Consider the following 20,662-nt stretch of genomic DNA (forward strand, 5'->3'; position numbering starts at 1 on the left):
GTAACATTTGTCCAAAAAGTGCAAGAGGGAGTTCGTAGAACAACTCTTCGCGATTCGCGAGAATTCCATACCAGCGATTAAGATAACCTCTTTTGATACTTCAGTGGTCTTTCGTCGTCGATGTACTCCCCGTTATTAGGTGTGATAAACGTTAGCCATTCCCGGCGACGCGCACTTTTTAGCTACTACCGATCGATACTAAAGAATACTCGTGGCTCGATAGGGCCACAACGGTTGACATTTAAAGAGCCTGGGGCTACCGCAAGACGCGTCTTCATCTTGAACCCGGACCACTACCATCACCTAGCTTCCACCACAACTAATCTCCATTCCCACTCCCATCCACCTCCATATTCTCATATCCACTCCACCATTACTCATACCGCATACCACATCCCTTATCCATGGTCTCTCTCGAGTACCTTAAGGCGGCTCGCATAAAGCAGCAGCAGCCAAGCACCTCCAAATCCAACCCGTTCGGGGATGAGGAGGACATCCTCGACGGGTATCCGCACATGTCCATGTTCAAGTTCTTGGACGAAGACTCATTCCCCTTACCCGCGCCCATTGGGCCGCCTACAAAGAAACAAACACCTATTAGGCCACCTGGTCTTCCGAGCCCTCGGTTGGGCTTTATTGAGTTGCACCACCCGCGTCCTCGCCGCGTCCCCGCGCATATAGAAGCACTTGCGCGCTTCGAGGAGGTTGGCGTTCAAACTTCAATCACTATGTGGCTATTCACTTACCGTTGTGGCTTTAGATGGCACAGACTATGGACTGTGCCGAGTTTGTTGCGAATGGAAAAGGCGTGAAGAAGCCGGTACGCGAGCCCGTCTTCAGGCCTCTTACGGAGGAAGAGGAAGCCGCACGGCGGGTTAAATGGGCTATGTCTAAGGCGACGAAACCCAACTGGCAACAAAAACGCGAACGCGTGTTCTTCATGCCCGAAGAACTTAGCGCGCAACCGGCATCAGGGAGCACATCAGAAGGTCTTGCCTGCATTTCGCCGAGCTTCCTGGACCATTTCCCGGAGCACGCGAAGCGACAGATGCTTTGGGGACACGGACCACGACCCGAAGACCTTCCGAAGTCGTCCTTCGTTTTGACGAGTGCGACCATTCGTCGGGTCGTACCTCCTACCAGCCCCACGCCACCCTTGCCTTTCCAGAGCAAGGTCGATAATGCTGTCCAGGAGGGCCATGAAGCGGGCCCGCTGGACTATTGTGAGGATGATTACCCCAACTACTCGTGGTCGGAGCACGACAGCGACTTCGACGACGTCGAACAACTGGAAGAGGACAATGGCCACTACTTCACCAAATCATTCGACGAACAATCATCTGTGCAGGAGTGCGAAGACAGCGAGTACAAGGAGTATTGTACAGCATCTGATTTCTCAGGTTATGATGCGGATGATGATACCTTTGGCGATGGGGATGGTTCTGTATACGCGCCCTCTTCTCGCGCCAGCCCGAACCCATTCCTATTCCCGTGTCCATATTCGTCAACTGGATCTCTGACCTACTCTTCGTCCCCGTCTCTGACTGATTGCCAACGTTCTGTATACTCTGGATCTTCTGAAGAGGTCAGCGAACGCTTCCTCCGTCCACAGAATGGACGGACTCGGAAGAAGCTTCTAACGAAGCGACGAGGCTCCTCAATGCCAACTGCTACGCCATGTTGGGTATGGCGACCCGGGCCAGGGTATAGTCGGCTAATTAGATGCTCCAGGATGGGAGAGGCCGGAGAACTGACCCACGAAAGGTATTAATCGCACACTCTTCATTTCGAGTGAGGAACTGACAACGTTAAGACAGACTTCAAAGACAAACTGAATTGTTATTTCATACCGTTTCGCTTTCCCTCTTGTTCTCTTCCCCGCCTATCTATTCCCCCTGGACTTTGTAAAATAGCACGCCCTTTGCGGTCTCATCACTGCGACGCCTCGACATTGAGGGCCCGTCATGGACGACAACACCCGGGCGCGGTATTACCCCCGGGTCCAGCTGTCGGTCCGGCCGCCTCATACATTACGAAGGCTGTCGACTTCCAGGGCTTTTAGTCCTCAAGTACATATTTGCAGTATAGTCTTTACATGTCTACCTTCCTCTCATCGTAGCGTTTATTTCTTCGCGATTTTATTACTCTCGTGTCTTCCTTTTACTTTAGTTATTTGAATGGACTCTGTGCAATATATTTGGCTCATGGCTCACCCATCTATTTTGCGTCGCGTCGCGAGGCAGATGTGTGGACTTGGGCCACTTGTGGTCATAAAATTGTCCGATTACTGTTTCAAGTCGCAGAAAAAAACTTGACAGAAGGTAATCGATAGCTTGTTATACACAAGTCGAATCTCGTAAAATATTCAGTCGTTAGCGAGACTGAGAAACAGTTTGGAATAAAGAATGCGCTTACATCTCTTTGACCTGAATGCCCTATATGTTGAGCTTGAGTAATGGACAGATATAAGTGCCAATCGAACCGAGTGATGAGCTTTGAAGTCCAAAATCCAGAGGCGGGACCAACATTAAAATCCAGCTCAAATACATACGATTGAAGATAAGAATTGCAAGGTAGGGGAAGTACGTAAATTTCATGCCTAGCCCATTATCTGATGCCTAATCGCCGGTCTATCCCGGAGTGTGCGCTTTGGTCACCACTTACCAACTTCGAGTGAGGTTCGTGGCTCGATCGACAGAGGCCGCAGGTGCGAAGTTAAGACGCGGTGCGAGACGCACCCGTACCTTAAACTCGCACCACTACTATCACCTGCCCACCAACTAAACCACTCTCTGCCTCCATCCATACTCGCGTACACATCCTCCCATAACTTCCCCCCCTCCCCCCAGAACACTCATACCTTTCAGCACTGCTTTGAAACATGGACTCTTTCGCGTTCTTAAAGGCGGCTCGAGAGAAGGTGCAGCAAAGCACCTTCAGGCTCAACCCATTCGGAAATGAGGAGTCAAGCTTCGACGAAATTCAATACATGACGATGCTCGACTTCTTGGAGTTGGGAGAGGCGCCGCGTCCTGCCCCAGTTCCGCCCACTAACAAGCCAGTCGTTGTTAAACCACCAGCTGTTCAACCAACCAGTGATGAGACAAGCTCTGTTAAGCTCCACCATCCGCGTCCGAGACGCATTCCCGCTCATATAGATGCGCTTGCGTGCTTTGAAGAGGTTTGCGTTTCCTCGAGTACTTATGCGGCTATTCACTGACACTTTTGGCCTTAGATGGCACAGAGAATAGACTGCGCCGAGTTCGTTGCCAATAGCAAAGGAGCGAAGGAGCCATTCCGCGGACCTGTATTTAGGCGCCTTACGGAGGAAGAAGCCGCCGCCGAGCGGGCTAAGTGGGCTTCGTTCGACGCTGCTGAGTTCACTCCGCGACGTAAACGCGAACGAGTATTCTTCCCTCCGGAGGAGAAAGTTCAAACACAGCAAGCGTCCATGAACTCCTCGGAAGGCCTGGCCTGTATCTCTCCGAGCTTCTTGGATAACTTCCCAGACCATGCAAAGCGTCAAGCACTCTGGGGTTACGGACCACGTCCTGAAGACCTCCCGAGACCATCCTTTGTGCTGACGAGCGCGACAATTCGGAAGGTTGTGCCTCCATCTAGCCCCTCCCCACCATTGCCCTTCCAAAACAGGGCAGCCAGTGCAGTCGGGCAGAGCTTTGGAGCTAATCTCGTTCATAGTAGTGGAGCCGGTCCACTCGACTACTACGAGGAGGACTTCCCAAACTACTCGTGGACCGAACACTCAAGCGATTTTGACGACGTCGGACGGTACGAAGAAGGCAATGGCCACAACTTCTGTGAACTAATCGATGATGAATCATATTCGGACGAGGATGACGAATACGAGGAATGTGAGAACTATACAGGTTCCGAGCATTTTGGATACGATGCAGACGACGACACTTTCGGCGCAGAAGATGGTTCCGTGTACGCCCCGTCTCCTCGCGCTAGTCCAAACCCATTCGTATTCCCATGTCCCTATCCATCAACAGGGTCTCTCACTTACTCCTCATCCCCTTCTCCCTCGAGTTTGGCTCCCTCTAGCTATTCTGGATCCTCTGAAGACGCCGAGTGGGAATTTTCACCACTTACAGATTGGACGCAGTCAGACGTCATTTCTGATAATGCAGCAAGACTCGTCGACCCTATCTGCCAAACGATGTCGCGTCTGGCAATTCGACTCGAGGTATAGTCGGGTAATATAACGCTCCAAGGTTAAGAGAAGCATATAATTGATTATGAAAGGTGGACCTTGCATAAATACTATTTTCCAGGATGACGCTGACATCGTTGTATCAGGTTTCGAAGACAAACCGAATTGACGCTTCTTACCGTTTCTCTTTCCTCTCCTCACCCTTCGCTTCGGCGTGACGTTGTACAAATTCCAGGAGGATAACATCACGCGCTTTGGGTTCCCATCAGCGCGATGCCTGCACGTTTAGGCGGCATAACGAACGACAACGCCGGACACAATGTTTCTACTGGGTCCGACTGCTCATGGGTTACGGAGGCCGTCGACTTCCGTGTTCCTAGCCTTTGGACATAAATTTGTAAGTTAGTCTTTACCTGTCTCGTTCCTCCCTCTCCTTTTAGCGATTTACTCCGTCCTTGCGATTTATCTATTTTACCTTTTATTTGCTTTATTTAATTATTTGAAAGGACTTTGTATAGTATCTTGACCCTCGACTTACCTATCTATTCTCGTCGAGGAGCAAACGATTGGGATCGGTTCTCCTGCGGCGATAAAATGTTTATCCGAGCATTAATTTAAAGACTCGGAAAGTATTTACACTCACAAATAGTTGTTGGGTAATAGTACACTAGAATGAGTCTCGTAAGGATTCCATAAAGCGATGAATCAGCGCGAGTACACGTTTACCATAGAACATGTGCTTACCATTCGCTAGAAAGATGTCCAAGCACTGGCTGGTGAGATTCATTAGCGTCGAAAGCGGACTCAGTATGAGTTAGTAGCAACCACCCAGGCAAGGAACACATACCCAACAAAGTATGCATAACTAATAGGTAACCCCATTATCTGTTGTTTAATTATCAAGCTTCTCGGGCTTCAGGTGCATCGATCGCTACTCACCAACGTGAACGAGGTTCGTGGCTCAATCGATAGAGGCCACGAGGAATTTGTTTGCCATATAAAGACGTGACCCACCCGCGTCTTATTCTTGAACCATTACCATTACCATCCCCCGACTTTCAATTTAACCACACACCCCTGCATATTCACTTCCTCACATCTCATCCTCATCCTCATCCAACCCGCATACCTCTCAACGCATCTCTAAAATTCATGGTCTCTCTCGAATACCTGAAAGCGGCTTACGCGAAGCCGCAACCGCAGCCGCCCAAGTTCAACTTCAACCCGTTCGAGGACGAAGAGCCCATCCTCGAAGGATTCGAACATATGTCAATGTTCGACTTCCTGGACTTCGCGGAGAACCCGCGCCCCGCTCCAGCACCAATTCAACGACCCATTAAAAAACCACGCGCCGTTAAACCAGCCGTAAACGAGGCATACTCTTCTAAGCTGCGTCATCCGCGTCCGAGGCGCGTTCCCGCGCATAGAGAAGCGCTCCAGTGCTTCGAAGAGGTTCGTATTTCTCTTTCGTGCACGTGTGGCTATAATCACTTACATTCATGGCTTCAGATGGCGCAAACCACGGACTGTGCCAAGTTCATCAAGAGTGAAGCGGCGTACGAGGCGTTGTCTACGCGTCTCACGGAGGGGGAAAAGTCACCGAACGGCAACTGGACTTTTCGTGATGCGACCAAGGCAAAATGGCAATATTCACGAGAGCACGGTTTCATTCCGTGTGGAGGTCAACACAGATCACTCGCGTCCTCGCAATATGATGACCAGTTGGCCCGCATCTCCCAGGAACTCCTGGAGCAATTTCCAGAGTACTTAGAGGGGCACACTGTTTGGAGAGACAGCCCGCACCCAGCCATTTGGATGTCGTCGTTCGTGCACACGACTCCAGCGCAAGAGGTTGTACCTCTCGCTGGTGCCAGCCCATCATTGCCTCCCAAGAACGAAGCAACCGTCTGGGACCAGATGGAATATGGCACAAGTCCTCTCGATCATTACGAAGAAGGGGACTTGCTTAGCAAGTGGTGGGACGGGGAGTGGCCTGGGGGCTCGAACAACGTCGATGACGTCGAACAGTATGAAGAGGGAATTAACCACAGCTTCGATTTACGATTCGACAATCAATCTAGCCATTACGAAGACAACGCCGGCGAAAACAGGCACTCGTATAACGCATCTGAGTATTCCGGCTACGAGGCCGACGACGAGATGCATGACGGAGACGACGGATCTGTCTACGCTCCGTCTACTCGAGGGAGCCCAGACCCCTCCCTCTACCCACCTCTATATTCTTTGTCCTCGTCCTCTTCCACGGAATCTTTCTCCTCCTCCTCCTCCTTTGACTTGTTTCGTCAAGTCATCGAAAGGGAGCCCACGCCAGCCCCTCCTCCTTTGACAGCAGAAGAAGAGGCCAGCGCAGCGAGGTTCTTCGCTGCAATCGACGACGCATTGTCGCGAAGGAAGCAGCGAGCCAAAGTGTGTCCCGAGAACTCGGCTTTCCAGGATAGGAATAAGGGAGACAGAAGAATTGACTTACGAAGGTACGTGCTACATACACGCCGTCTTCAATGACCGTGCCGGCTGACAATGCTCTATCAGGTTTATATCAGAAATTCAATGATGTTTCATACCGTTTTACGTTTTCTCCATCTTTCTTTCCTCTCTATTCCCACTCACTTCTGTACAATATTTCATCCTTCGGGATGCATCCCTGCGATACTTGCACGTCGAGAGCCCACAACGGACGACGACGCCCAGCTAGAACAACATCCGCGAGTACAGTTCCCGCCCTGGGCGCAAGCAGTGTCTATCGAGCCACATCATTCGCAACTGCGGATGTCAGTCTCTGGCTGTCCAACCACAAGACGGTTAGCTTTCGAGTACATAGTTGCAAATAGCTTTTACCTCTATTCCGTTTCTCGCCTCCCCTCGTCTCTCATCCGTCTAGCGACCCCCTCTTTCCTCACGCTTTCTTGGTTTCTTTTATTACTTACTTCCTTGTATATTATCTGAAAGGATTCTGTAATATATTGTTATTGTCCCTGGCCCAGTCGCCTGCTTTGCTTTGCGAAGCAGGAGGGTGGTCCACAGGGTACCTGCAGTCAAAAAATTTGTCTGAATTGAAGTTTGGTTTTTGTCCTAAAAGGGTAACTTGTATTGCACTGTCATTATACACCTGTTGTATCTCGTAAGAACTCTACAATCTCTTCGTGAGTATGAGAAGCATCACTTTTAATTTATGCGCTGACCTCTTGTTAATTCAAATGCTCCAAATGTCGCTCCTGCGGCTGGTATGCTGCAAAAGGGTGTCAGAATCGGACCTTTAACACGTCTAAGTGTCAAGATCCATGAATCATACCTCCTCAGCACTACCAATACGGTCAGCCCTCCGTGTGGAAAAGATGGATAAATGGACATACATGACGGTGATAATCCACGGAAGAGACCAACACTAGATCAAACCAAAATAAGTGCCACTGAAGATACCTAGTGACTGAATATCGAGGGCTTACAATCCACCTTCCGTCACGATAACTTTAAGCTCATGAGCGATATACTGTACAGGCGTACCAGTTGGTGGAGTACTACGAAGTTGTACGCGCGATTTGACCACATCTAGGACAAATCACAGCCTTTAAATACTTTTGAGGTTCCATCCGAAGCCACTGGATGACACACCTAGGGGATAACAAGCCAGCCAATATGAGATCTGCCAAATAAAAATAAGTAAAAAATTGTGAGAATGGATAAGTCCTGATAGAATGAATGGATGAATGGTGACGTACACCTCCACATGAACCACTGGCGAGTAAGGCCCAGACCGGAAGACCGGTGGGACCTGGATAACGTTCTCGAAAACGGCGCTTGGCGAATTCGAACCCTGTAGATTACGCTGACACTGAGCGCACACTTTTCGTGGCACTTGACGATATCGTACCAGTATAAAATCTGTAGCATGCCCAGAAAAAAATCAGCCAGGGAAATGTCACCGATAAGTAAACGAAGGCAAACCCTGCATATGCCGGAATTTCCCGAGCAACGGTAATCTGTGGGGAATCACTACACGTTCGCAACGTCGATAAGTTGTCATCTTACCCAAAAACCACGCATAATTCCTTTTCTAAATCCCCATTGCGTCCACATTTCGCTTACTACGGCTCTCAGCCGTTTATCTGTCGCGCTACCGTATTGGCCTTGCATTCGTACTTTGAACATTTCAACTATTCTCAAGTACATGAGTTCTACAGGAAAGACAATAGCTGGCAGGAACACATACCTGGACTAGCAAGTATTGAGTTTGCTGCTCCAGCCATCGCACCTGCCGCAGCAATCTCTTTTAGCGAGAGCTCGGGAAAAGGTGATATTATGCGTTTTGATACGGCATAGGAGGTGAAGAGGAGGGAATTGACACCAGCGATACCAATCAGAGGGCTCGCCATTCCTATAAAGCAGGGATTAATGCACAGCATGGCTACCTTTATAGTCCTTACTCGCCTTTCCACAAAGCGAGGACACCCTCCTTCCGTATTGTCTGTACTAAAATATCCATGGGGCCTTCCTAAAAAGACATTGCTGCATCTGGGAAGTCTAAAAGGGCAAAGACTACTAACAAACATGCCCTCTGTTGGGTACAACGTCATCAAGAGATATTCCTTTGTCTTCGCTTATAATACTCACTTGGAGCAATTTGTGCACGAGTCTTTATCGTGTCGAGAGGCTGTCCCACAAGTACCTGAGCCGCCCCGCCTGTGGCTGAGTTAATTGATCTAGTTCAACCGGAGAGGGAGCAATACTGACCAACGCTACCAGCCATGAGTTCGTTTATGGTACTCGGATGCCATATCGTGTCAAGGACACCCATGACGAGGTCACCGAATGTCTAGGGGAGCGAGTTTATCTTATTATCTTGTCACAAAGGACAAGAAGAAAGTTGACTTGATGACAGTCAAGATGAGAAAAGCCAAGGCATCGGACAGACATAGTCGTAGAAGCGTCGCAAGATAAGAAAGGCAAACGAGCACACCAGTCTCGCGTCACACGATCGTCGGCACCGAACTCAAATCTTCACTTCCACCTCCTCGCTGCTATAATCCATGGCTTCGTCAAGTAAGCAGCCCAAAGGGAAAGAAAAGATAAAGGCACCTGAGCAAACACCATCAGTAAATTGGCTTGCACTTCAGAAGGCATGTATGTCTTCCATTTAGCTTCTCTTTTGCAGAACGCAATATTAATACTAAACCTTCTACGATTGGTGGCAGAAAATTAGCAAAAACACTAAAACGACGTCAAAACCACCTCCAAGGAAGCGGAGAAAGCTCGAGAGCACTCGAAGTGATGCAGGCAGTGAAGCAGGCAGCAGCGTTCGGGATGATGTTTCGAGTACTGGTTTTCCGAGAGGTCGTGATACTCAATCCTTGCAATTGTCGGCCGGTGCTAGCACCAGCAAGACAGTTATCTCAAATTCAAGAGAGTCATTAGAACATCTACGGAATATGGTTCTAGGACAGCTTGAATATACCGAGGAGCAGAAACAGTGCGTATGCGCAATTTATGATTTACAAGGATTTATCCCTACCAAGACTTGTAGGCCAGGGAAATATCTCGCCATCGATTGCGAAATGGTCGGTGTTGGACCTGAAGGCTCCGAATCCTCCCTCGCACGTGTCAGTTTGGTGAACTACCACGGAGCAATCATCTTGGACGAATTCGTGCGACAAAGAGAACGTGTTGTCGATTACCGAACGCATGTAAGCGGAGTTCGTGCTGAAGACATGATCAATGGCACGCCAATTCGTTCCATAAACCTACAATCAGACTAACCCGAGGATGTCATAGCCATATCATTCCAAGAAATACAAAAACGAGTAGCCTCGTTACTCAAAGACCGAATCCTCGTCGGGCACGCAATAAACAACGACCTAAAAGCTCTTCTCCTCTCACACCCTCGACCTCTCATCCGCGATACGCAGTTGTACGCGGGGAAGGCACGACTACTCAAGTCCAAGTACCCTGCTCTGCGAAAGCTGACGCAGCAAGAATTGGGAGTTACTATCCAAGCTGGAGAACATTCTAGTGTATGTTGCCAGTGTTGTTAAGATTTTAAATTTTATTTAATGGGATGTATAGGTGACAGATGCTCGAGCGACGATGGCTTTGTACAGACTACATCGGAAGGAATGGGACAAGAACTTCCGACCTGTCGCTAATATTACATCATCTAAATCCCTAGGAAAACGGAAGGTACACGCCGAAGACGATGACGACGATGACGAACAAGCAGATGCAAATACAGAGTCCTCCCCGACATCTTCAAGTAAATCTAAGAAATCTCGGAAAAACGCAAAACCAGAAACTTTCCCAGGCGGTGGACGACGCGGTATTAGCTCTGGTCTCTCAACAGTAGTTAAGGTCACTGGCGGTGTGAACATCAAGAAACAAAAAAGGAAAGGGGAGATATTCGCCAGGGTTAAAACATCCGAGAGTAAAGGGACTAAGGATAATTGGTGGACAACATTAGACGGTGTCGCTTCTTCGTCGGAACGGGGGAAAGATTTCAAGGATAGTATGAGGATTTTGTGAACAATGTAACATTTACGAGCCTACATGTATACTTTTGCATGCTTGGCTTGCAGCTTCTAGCATAATTAAGAATACTTGGATAGTGTTCAAAGCTAGAATTACTGTAGACAGGGTTGTGTCGGTATGCAATTTTTAAGGATTCCACAATACACTTGCTTGGGTACAGTTGGGTACGGAAAAAATGCTAATATAATGTTTATAATAAACACTAAAAACTCTTTTACTGTTGCCTTTGTAGCTCAGTGGTAGAGCGTAGCACTTGTAAATTTTAGAGATGCTAAGGTCTCTCGTTCGATCCGGGGCAGAGGCACAAGATTTCTTTTAATCTTTTCTTTATTTTTTTTAGATAGCCAGATTGTATACAGTAATATATGCCATAATACATAGTAATGAGAGAATACTGAATTTAATACACTATAGTATCTTTTTTAATAAGCAATCCTAATTTTGTTACTTAAAACCTAATATATTATAGTAAAATATATTATAATACATTATTTTATAATGTGTATTCAGTATAATGTATTACAATTTTCTGTAACAAAATTGAGTTTACCTGCTTAAATTGTATACAATAATGCATAAAGCACATAATACATTGGATTCAGACTTCTCCCAACATTATGCATTATAACATATTTTACTGTATTTACAATATATTTAATAAATTTCTTTATTAGTTATTTCTGCTTGAATAAATATATACTTTCTTTACTCCTGAGTTTTACAAGTTTGTCTAACTCATTATTTTCTTTTTATAAGACATGAAAAATTATATCTTTTCTTAACATTACTTAATTTGTACTTATTTTTATATACTAATATGTAATTTTAAATTTCACTACTAACTTCAATTTAGACTTGACTCCTTTAGTAATTAAATCTGCTAAAATGTATAACTACTTTCAGATAATATCTGAAACAGTGTAATAAATAAGAGAAATCTATCTAGTTGTATTAGCAATCAGGTATAATTAAGTACAGGATTACTCACAAAGTAATATCTCTACCATCCCTTTTACTAGTACTTGAGTGCACAGGACTTGAGCTAGATTGGTTTCCATTCTCTGGTATTGATGCATTTGCAGCAGCTGTCAAAGCTGCAATAAGATATCCGGGTGAGACTTGTCCAGTCTGTATACCTTGGCTTATATCATCAAAAGTGCTGTTCAACGTTGCTGCATTAAAATTTCCGTAGAGTGACTGGTTCACATTCATGAATGCGTTTTCAATGGTACTGGATAACTAAATTCAATCAGACGCTTCGCGGCTATATCAAAGAACGTACCGAGCGGCCACGAGGGACTTTGTGGAAAATATATCAATTTTATGATCGTATGTTGCAGGGTTTGCATAATCGGGATTCATGATGCAAGCTTCGGACCATTTGGAATATAAAAGCTGGGCGCATCAGAAGTTCTATGAGTTCGGGTTTTCGATAGATAACCATTAATCAACTGTACAGCAGCAACAGCACCCTTGTCGCGAGCCAGTGTAAAAACGTCTTCATTCAAAGAGAAAGATGATCCGTTCGTATCACAAGAAACGAAGGCAATCCACGGTGTTGTCGCTGCCGCCGCGTATGAAACCTATTTGAGTGATCAAAGCGCCTTTGGACAGAAAATATACATACTCGTCTGATTTGAGTCGTTCTGCTCTGTAAAGTGGACGAGGGCTCCCTGTAGTAAAAAGCGTCAAAGAAAATCAAGTCTCAATAGTATAGTGCACGATACGGACGTACATTGTTTATACCAATACTGGCCGACCCTACAATCTGGTGTGAGATGGTTTGTGTAAAGGTTCTAGTATTTCACGTCAGTTATGCGGATTTCCCAAGCGTCAAGATGAGCGTATAGATACTGACGCATTTGGAAACCTGAAGAGAATCAAGCCGCTAGAACTTTGTGTTGGACTGAGAGAAGGGCGACAACATACCATTGGATCTTCAGTAGTGAGGTATCACTTTCGTTCACCGCAGCCTGAACTGCCGCACTATCGTTCGTCGGCACCGCCGGGATGTATGCTTGGACCAGTAGTGTGAGCCATGTTAGTCCGAGCCCGAGGAGCATCGCTGAGGGCAACGTTGGCATCTCGTCGCAATATCCAGTTTACAACAATGCAGATACTCAGAAATTAGATACTCCGATAATATACAACCTGGCTGATGAGAGATAGACAGCGCCTGTCTTCCACTGATGTCGCGCAGACAGGAGGAAAGGGGAAACAGAAGGAAAGGGGAGACGAGGACGAACACTGATAAAGTGAATCGTGATCCCACGTTGACTCGGTTGAGGACCAAGGTCGAGACGCGACTCGCGAGAGCGTCGCGAATCGTAACAACGCGTCACTCATACACTGATCCCTCCTTTCAGAAATTGATATTACCCCAACAACTCATTCTATTATCCAGAGAATTGTTGTGCATGCCAATCTGTATACAATGATATACTCTGGCTTTAGAGTTAGTTTTTATTTGGACAGGGCAGGAGGTGATCTCTCATTTCTATATTTCCATCGTTTTACAATTATAATTCATAACAGACAGCACATCCTTCAAAACAAAAAGCAATATAATCGTTTTTGCACACACATTATACATATTGAGCAAAGGGATACTAAAAAAGTCCATGGGTAAAACCAACAAGGCCAATTACAGTCTGATTGTATTACAAAAGATTTTAATTCCTTGAATCTTTCTTTTAGAAAATATAGGTTTATTATGTTTCTATGGTACAGTCACACTTTTGCAAAGCAAAGTTCTGTTTGGCATAAAGTAGCATATATGGGGTGCAATTGGAAAAAAAACGGGAAGAGGGATTCTAGTACAGGATACATAGTGACTTTGCTGAAAAACGCTTAAAGAAAAGCCAAGTCTACTCACATTTTCTGGGCCACAGATCTTAAGTGTAATTCAAATATTCCATACTATTAAAATATTAAAATCTAAATATCCAACACGGACTTTGTGCTCAGTAGGAAATTTGTTTTCACAGATAGTATGAATATTTTCCCGTGTATCCTACATAATAATGATGCTTAAACATACAATACACATTTTGTAGTATATTGTCTTTTGTACAATCAAGATGTAGACCTCGAAACAGACAAAATGGAGAACGTATGAAATATCAACGGTGCGTTTTCAATGAGAAACTCAATCACAAGCACACTGCCCCCAATACTGGCAATTTCAATCTGCTGGCTTGGGTACTCAGAACGCATGAGTATGGCTACAAGCAGAATAGCAAACAGAATTAGTTTCAGATTAACTCTAAAGAAGCAATGTAGAAGAAGATAGATTACGTACGACCAAAAATAACACCGAGGTTCTGTGCGTTCATAAGGTTGACTTTAGCGTTTAGTTGTATCCGATGAAAATGAAGCATCAACCGGCCGAGTGTGCGGTAATGCTCTATGGGGAGTTTCCTGACAAGATCCCGCATTACTGGGCCCTTCGAGTGACGATGTTCGGTACCTAAAGAGGGCCAAGATTCAGTCTCAATATTCATTCTTCTTTGTTCCGAGCACTATCTAAAGCAGGAAATGTAGAATGATATCTAAATACCTGCCGCAACAAATGCTTCATGCATCTCGAATGTTAATAACGGATTGGGCAACATCTCGAAGTAATTCTTCAGCACGAACGTAATGCTTGGCGCAACGAACAAGCCCAAGTCACTCAAATGGGAAAACTCATAGTCCCCACGCTCGAATAATGTAACAATCGCCTTCGATTGTTCCAAATCTCCGTTAACTCGATAAATACCTTCATAATCCATAGCTATAAGTGACGTGGAGAGAGAACGCCCAATCGTCAGTTCTAGCTACGAACAAGAAGGCATAAACAGGCACACTTAAAACGTACCATTCGCCTCAATGAAATTGATACATTTCTCCACAATGATGGGTACGAACAAGTTTGAATTCTTCGACGTCTTCGCATCTTCCCATACCTGCTCAATCAAATCCCTTCCGAACATCGAAAACGCTAATAGAACACATCAATGGAAAGTAAAATCGCGGATAATCATCAGGCACGTACGAGACTCGGCTGGGGCAGGGCGCTTGTCTGAACCACCTGCAGATCCGTCGTAGCATGATACCTGTACATGAAGGACACATCGGACGTGCACGGACATGGTGCACGCTACCAATGATATACATTACGGTCCAGGATAAAAACAACTTAAAAAGGCTATATGCGCGTACTTGAGCAACAAAATCGTGATCCCAACATCTTGCCTCTGCAGAGGTCACATCGCGCCAAGCGTAGGCTGCTTAGCCTCTGGAACACATGCTCAACGTGCCTCTTGTCCTTCCAGTCGTTGTATACTGCAGGAATAATACACACGGAACCATCCTCATTTGCTTCACCTCCTACTTGGTGCAGTCCAGTTCGTGTCTGTCTGTCAGGCATATCTAGCGAAACTGCCGCTCCTGCGAGTACAGCCTGAGGGTCAGAATGATACCGATCTGGCCCATCTAAAGGGGTTCCCGAGCCTTCTCCAAGTGCATCACTCGCTGCTTGAACATTTCTCGGTCTTGTAAGCAACTCCAATTTTGCCATTGACGGTCGCTCTGAGGGCTTCCGCGCCCAGCAAGACAAGCAGATATTTTTATAAGTCTCTGCCTGTTCAGCGGAAATATTCGTCGGGAATTCCTGTGGAAAATGAGGCAAATGATATTTTATCAATGCCGCTAGTGCCTGCAAATCTGTCATTCCTTCATACGGGCGTTTTTGAGTCAGTAGCTCCTATCATATTGTTACTAAGGATTACTCTCTTCGCCAATTCGCGAAACTTACGAATACTGTCATTCCAAATGCCCACACGTCTGATTGCTTAGTATGGCTCGCAGATTCTTCAGTTACAAGCTCATACGCGAGGTGGCTTGATGTTCCTTTTAGACCCGAGGTGAGGAGGAGGAGAGTCCGGCTTGCAGCTAGCATACGAGAGCATCCAAAATCACATATGAGAGCTTCTCCGTTATTGGAGACGAGGATGTTATCCTTGCCAACATACAGATATTAACAATATTCGAAAAAAGGCAACAACACATACTGATTTGATATCCGAATGAATAACGAGTTCCTCGTGGAGGTATGCAAGACCTTGGGCAATTCCTGAGATCTTGTAGCCACTCAGTATCAGTACAACTGATATATTTTATGAAAGAATACACATACCAAACGTACCACGTTTGCCTCTGGATGTGTCATGACGTATGACCAAGTTGTTCCTTTCTCCATCCATTCTGATACCAGCAATGGATACCCCGTCACCTCGTCGAAATCGTATCCAAGAAGAGGAAGAATGTTGTTGTGATTTAGCTTTGACCAGACATAAATCTCCTTCTCAAACAACTGAGCAGAGTTCAGTGATGACAATGGCTGTGTCGGTAATGTTGTCCGATGACTTACCAGTTTGATGTCATCCTTCATGTAGAACCGAAGACATTTGACTGCAACCCACACTGTACCTCGACCCTCTATATCGTATTTACATCTGGAAATGTCTCCGTATGCCCCAATCGACACGGATTTCCTCTTCACTAAAACGCGCTGACCCGTAAGGTTTAGATGAGTAAGTTGGTCGAGTATCTCTGGTAAAATATGATGTAAAGGGTTTGAATTGTCTTCTGACGCCTCACTATCACTGTCAGACATGTAGAGGCTGTGATGGTTCATGTTGTAGGTGAAGGCATGGGAAGAAGATGAATGGGCGTTTCTGCAATGACCTAGACCTAGATGAACACATTTCAAAGGATGTGGGATCAGAAACCTGGGAAAGTTGGTTCATCCGTACTTAGCCATCCTACTATGAACTTGATTGTCTATTTTGGTACTCACATGGAAGCCCCACAAGGTTACACATATAGTCAGAATTTATAGTTGCTGATGTCCAAGTAACAACCAAAGTATGGTGATGAAGACTACATTAAACAGTCTGAGAACACATCCTTCCTCTTCTGTTACAGATGCTGTTAGGAAAAGAACAAGGCAAGAGGTAGCTCATCATACACTACAAGTACTGTAAGTGTCTCTTCATTAGTATCTACTACTGATTCTGACAACTACAGCAAATTTGATTTACTCTCTGCTAATAGTTCACTGTATAGCTGCCTGTTCAGATATCTGTACACAATGTGTAGTAGTATGTACAAAGTAGAGATGACAGACTTTGGTGATTTTGAGATAGATAATGTAGTGTGCTTGTAAGGATGGGTCAACTGTAAATACAGTCATAACTATTGAGCCTCTCAATGCTCTTACTTTCTGGTGGTCTGTCTGGATCTGGTCAAGGGATGAGCCTAACAATCAACACCTGTAATACACTTATTTGCTACTTGAGTCTGATCCAATCCCAACCTCTACCTACTTGTATTTATATTACAGTAGACACAGACACTCTCACTCATTCTCTACACAAATCTTGACACAGGCTGCACTATGTATGTGCTTTAGTTTATTTTCCTTAATTATTGTAGATAATGATGTATTGTACAAATATTTTAATATAATTGATTTTTGTTATTTTAATAATGAATGGATGTAAGGGAAAATTATTATTATTAAGGAATAATAACTATGTATAGTCTGTAAAACATTACAAATATATATTACCCTTTCAAAACTTGGTAATCCTTACAATACATTTCAAAAAAGGGAGGTCCAATATTATGCATTTTATATGTTTAAAAGGGGTATTACCCTTATGTACTTTTATTACATTCATAAACCTTACAGTACCTTATACAAAGTTATACTACTTTATCAGAAATCGAGGTCTGATAATATGTAAATTACTTTTTTTACTTTTTTCACTTTTTTCACACCATTATAATGTAATATAACCTTTTAGACTTTTTCCCAATGACCCAGGACTGGACCTCTCTTGGACCCATGAGGACTGGACTACAGAGGACTGGTTCATCAGTCCAGTCCTGCGTCTGGACCGAGTCTGAGTGGTCCGGGACTGGTCCCTACAAGTTGAATTGTGTGTGTGTGTGAATTAAGGTCAAGCAGGTTGTAGAGGCTGAGACTGTGCTTGTAAGACAAGTTTAGAGTGATTAGCAAGTGAAAATAAGAGAGAAAAGGTGGACACACTGTAACAGTGTGTAGCAAGTGTAAGTAGTGTACTAAGGTTAGGATCCAGAGTGTTGAACAAGCTGATTTGAGTAGTAAGCAAAGTCATGTTCATATGTGTACATTACATACTCTGACTATGTCTTATAATTGGAGGTGTAGAGAACTTAAGTATTGTGTGTGATTGTAAAAGTGTATCTCTAGAACATTCTGGCTCAAAGGGAGAGGGTAATGTAAGTAATGTGAACAGACTCAGCTTAGGAGGGATAAGTAATGGTTACTACTTACCTTATTCAAAATAGTGTTATGAACAGTACTAAGGAATGTAAATGTGTGTAGAGCAAATCTGTTAAGAGTAATGTCAAACAAGGATTGTACAAAGGAGTAGAACACATACAGTGTTGAGGAGAGGGTGGTACTATAGGAGTGGTTGTATATAAACATTGTCACAAGTATACTTGTGTGTGCTTGTCAAGTGTTGCTTGTACTATAGAGTAGGAAGAAGTATGCAAATGTGTAGAGTTATTAAAGAAGTTGTTTAGTACTAGTCAACAATACAGATGTGTGAATGTGAATTTAAAAAGGGAGACAAATGTAAAAAAGGGAGGACAATGAAGGGGAGGCAACACAAGTAGTAGGACAAGGAGCAGAAGGGATGGAAGGGAGACAAAAAGTTGGGAGGAGAGGGAGGAGCAACTATTGTACAAACTATTATAAAGTGGACTAGCTACTTACTACTTTATATTAAAGGACAGTATGGTTAGCTCAGTAGTACAACATAGAATCTAAGACTCTGTACAGACACTATAATAGTAGATTAGAGAGACAAGTTGTAGTAATGTTTATTATCTGTGTTGTTATACTCAGAGTACCTACTAGAGGACACTTGTAAGTAAAGGACTAAAGTAATAACATAGTGTTAGGGTAGAGGGTTAGACTTAGAGAGATGGTAGAGGTTGGGGAGAAAGAGTAACAGTTGTAAGAGTGTTATTAAGAGTGTTCAAATACATAATCTTACATGATTAAACAAGATCATTCCTTCTAAAAGGAGAAGGAGATAATCTTGTGTAATTATGAGAGGGTGTTTGGGTACAAGATTGTATAGAGATATGATTTCTATAAATCATAATCTGTAAAGTGTACAGATCATAATATTGAAAAATGATAGAGTGTGCTAAACAGGTCAACTGTATGATTTTACAAGATTATAGAGTGTACTAAACAGTTGTATGATCTTAATGTATACTCTAGTGTAAATTCCAAATAAAATGAATATTTTTATTGAATTTCTGTACATTTTCTAAGATATCCCTCCTATACTGTTGTCTATTACTATGAGTACTTTCTCTGACTACTAGGATTTAGTTAATACTGTTACTCTACTATACTGTTTTACTACTACTAAAGCTGTACAATCTCTTACTCATTATTATGTAAAGGAGCCTCTTAATGAGTCCAAACTTTCTAGTACTAAATAGGTAGCAGAACTTTGAAATAGTTACTCAGTACACTTCTAGAGAGCATTTAGAATGAGGAAGCATGTTTTTAACAAGCTTCTGAATATATTAGAGAAGAAGGGTGGACTTTGTGAAACAAGATATATGAAAACTAATAAGTAGTTAACTATCTTTCTGTACATAACTACTACTAGGAACACAAACAGAAGGGTTCAGAAAAGGTTTCAAAGAAGTGTAGATACAGTTTCTAAGTAAGTAATTTAAGGCAGTCTATTTACACTTCTATTGTCCTTTACCTTTTTCAGTGTCTGAATCAGAAGGGCCTCTTGATCAGCTGTCTAGAAAGTAGTGTCTTCTAGTATAAGAACACTTACTAATTACTAGTGTATTGTGTAGAGAGCAAATAGATGTCTTTAGAGATGTGTAGAGGATGACTAGGGTGGACAAGTAAGGGTGAGACAAGAGGTACTATTAATATAGTATATCCAGTCTCATCTTTAGAGTGTATAATCTCAAAATAAGATACAGCTCAGAGCTGTATCTTGTTTTTAGTAAGTGTATTGTAATTACAGAACAAGATCAAGAATGTAGATAGAGGTGGCTGAACACCCACCTTTATCTTAAATATAGATTATAATTATACAAGATTATCTCCTTCTCCTTTTAGAAGGAATGATCTTGTTTAATTATGTAAGATTATGTATCTAAACACTCTCTGATCTACATTTAAGATAGAGGTAGGTGTTTAGCCACCTCTATCTACATTCTTAATCTTGTTCTGTAATTACAACACACTTACTAAAAACAAGATACAGCTCTGAGCTGTATCTCATTTTAAGATTACACACTCTAAAGATGAGACCATATATACTATATTAACAGTACCTCTTGTCTCACCCTTACTTGTCCACCTTAGTCATCCTCTACACATCTCTGAAGATATCTATTTGCTCTCTACACAACACACTAGTAATTAGCAAGTGTTCTCATACTAGAAGACACTACTTTCTAGATAGCTGATTAAGAGGCCCTTCTAATTCAGACACTAAAGAAGGTAAAGGACAATGAAAGTGTAAATAGACTGACTTAAATTACTTACTTAGAAACTGTATCTGTACTTCTTTGAAACCTTTCCTGAACCCTTCTGTTTGTGTTCCTAGTAACAGTTATATACAGAAAGATAGCCAACTGCTTATTAGTTTTCATATATCTTGTTTTACAAAGTCCACCCTTCTTCTCTAATATATCCAGAAGCTTGTTAAAAACATGCTTCCTCATTCCAAATGCTCTCTAGAAGTGTACTAAGTAACCATTTTAAAGTTCTGCTACCTATTCAGTACCAGAAAGTTTGGACTCATTAAGAGGCTCCTTTACATAATAATAAGCAAGAGATTGTACAGCTTTAGCAGTAGTAAG

The 20,662-nt window shown here is 43.7% G+C and overlaps 7 protein-coding genes and 1 non-coding gene across 8 annotated transcripts; 5 read left to right on the forward strand and 3 right to left on the reverse strand.

Annotated features, from left to right (window-relative positions):
* Positions 1-404: 404 nt before the first annotated feature.
* FOMMEDRAFT_25383 (uncharacterized protein) lies at positions 405-2,088 on the forward strand (the record flags this gene model as incomplete). The annotated part of the gene is made up of 3 exons (XM_007262135.1): positions 405-704; positions 761-1,704; positions 1,914-2,088. 3 exons carry the CDS (start codon positions 405-407, stop codon positions 2,086-2,088), a joined length of 1,419 nt encoding a protein of 472 aa, XP_007262197.1.
* A 595-nt stretch (positions 2,089-2,683) lies between these two features.
* Positions 2,684-4,567, forward strand: FOMMEDRAFT_164925 (uncharacterized protein; the record flags this gene model as incomplete). The annotated part of the gene is made up of 4 exons (XM_007262136.1): positions 2,684-3,181; positions 3,236-4,207; positions 4,321-4,388; positions 4,444-4,567. The coding sequence occupies exons 1-4, from the start codon at positions 2,882-2,884 to the stop codon at positions 4,565-4,567; spliced, it is 1,464 nt and encodes a 487-aa protein (XP_007262198.1). The 5' UTR covers positions 2,684-2,881.
* Positions 4,568-4,932: 365 nt separating this feature from the next.
* FOMMEDRAFT_150983 (uncharacterized protein) lies at positions 4,933-6,746 on the forward strand (the record flags this gene model as incomplete). Its single annotated transcript, XM_007262137.1, has 5 exons — positions 4,933-4,987; positions 5,079-5,126; positions 5,178-5,626; positions 5,684-6,666; positions 6,725-6,746. The coding sequence occupies 5 exons, from the start codon at positions 4,933-4,935 to the stop codon at positions 6,744-6,746; spliced, it is 1,557 nt and encodes a 518-aa protein (XP_007262199.1).
* Positions 6,747-7,259: 513 nt separating this feature from the next.
* On the reverse strand, positions 7,260-8,996 carry FOMMEDRAFT_164926 (mitochondrial carrier). The gene is made up of 13 exons (XM_007262138.1): positions 8,924-8,996; positions 8,804-8,872; positions 8,737-8,747; positions 8,621-8,684; positions 8,403-8,567; positions 8,222-8,346; positions 8,134-8,172; positions 7,912-8,013; positions 7,805-7,835; positions 7,639-7,741; positions 7,546-7,577; positions 7,375-7,494; positions 7,260-7,322 (listed from the first exon to the last, which is right to left on the reverse strand). Exons 1-13 carry the CDS (start codon positions 8,985-8,987, stop codon positions 7,294-7,296), a joined length of 954 nt encoding a protein of 317 aa, XP_007262200.1. The 5' UTR covers positions 8,988-8,996; the 3' UTR covers positions 7,260-7,293.
* A 223-nt stretch (positions 8,997-9,219) lies between these two features.
* On the forward strand, positions 9,220-10,705 carry FOMMEDRAFT_73515 (ribonuclease H-like protein; the record flags this gene model as incomplete). The annotated part of the gene is made up of 5 exons (XM_007262139.1): positions 9,220-9,317; positions 9,393-9,659; positions 9,714-9,919; positions 9,962-10,200; positions 10,253-10,705. The coding sequence occupies 5 exons, from the start codon at positions 9,220-9,222 to the stop codon at positions 10,703-10,705; spliced, it is 1,263 nt and encodes a 420-aa protein (XP_007262201.1).
* Positions 10,706-10,933: 228 nt separating this feature from the next.
* FOMMEDRAFT_t2 lies at positions 10,934-11,015 on the forward strand. The gene has a single exon. It is a non-coding gene; the product is annotated as a tRNA-Thr (tRNA).
* A 965-nt stretch (positions 11,016-11,980) lies between these two features.
* On the reverse strand, positions 11,981-12,279 carry FOMMEDRAFT_74232 (uncharacterized protein; the record flags this gene model as incomplete). Its single annotated transcript, XM_007262140.1, has 2 exons — positions 11,981-12,106; positions 12,169-12,279. Coding segments are annotated over 2 exons (237 nt in total), but the record flags the coding sequence as incomplete, so codon positions are not given.
* A 1,507-nt stretch (positions 12,280-13,786) lies between these two features.
* FOMMEDRAFT_101704 (RhoGAP-domain-containing protein) lies at positions 13,787-15,143 on the reverse strand (the record flags this gene model as incomplete). Its single annotated transcript, XM_007262141.1, has 5 exons — positions 14,748-15,143; positions 14,571-14,693; positions 14,271-14,486; positions 14,013-14,180; positions 13,787-13,935 (listed from the first exon to the last, which is right to left on the reverse strand). Exons 1-5 carry the CDS (start codon positions 14,842-14,844, stop codon positions 13,787-13,789), a joined length of 753 nt encoding a protein of 250 aa, XP_007262203.1. The 5' UTR covers positions 14,845-15,143.
* Between the last annotated feature and the right edge of the window lie 5,519 nt (positions 15,144-20,662).

Source organism: Fomitiporia mediterranea (assembly GCF_000271605.1).
Source record: "Fomitiporia mediterranea MF3/22 unplaced genomic scaffold FOMMEscaffold_1, whole genome shotgun sequence".
NCBI lineage: Eukaryota > Fungi > Basidiomycota > Agaricomycetes > Hymenochaetales > Hymenochaetaceae > Fomitiporia > Fomitiporia mediterranea.

Excerpts from the sequence above, each read along its gene's own strand:
- FOMMEDRAFT_164926 (XM_007262138.1), bottom strand. The coding sequence starts at position 8,987 with ATGGGTGTCCTTGACACGATATGGCATCCGAGTACCATAAACGAACTC. Across the intron at positions 8,568-8,620 it reads TGTCCTCGCTTTGTGGAAAG|GAATGGCGAGCCCTCTGATT; the intron begins GCGAGTAAGGAC and ends CCTGCTTTATAG. Across the intron at positions 7,742-7,804 it reads GCTGGCTTGTTATCCCCTAG|ATGTGGTCAAATCGCGCGTA; the intron begins GTGTGTCATCCA and ends GATTTGTCCTAG.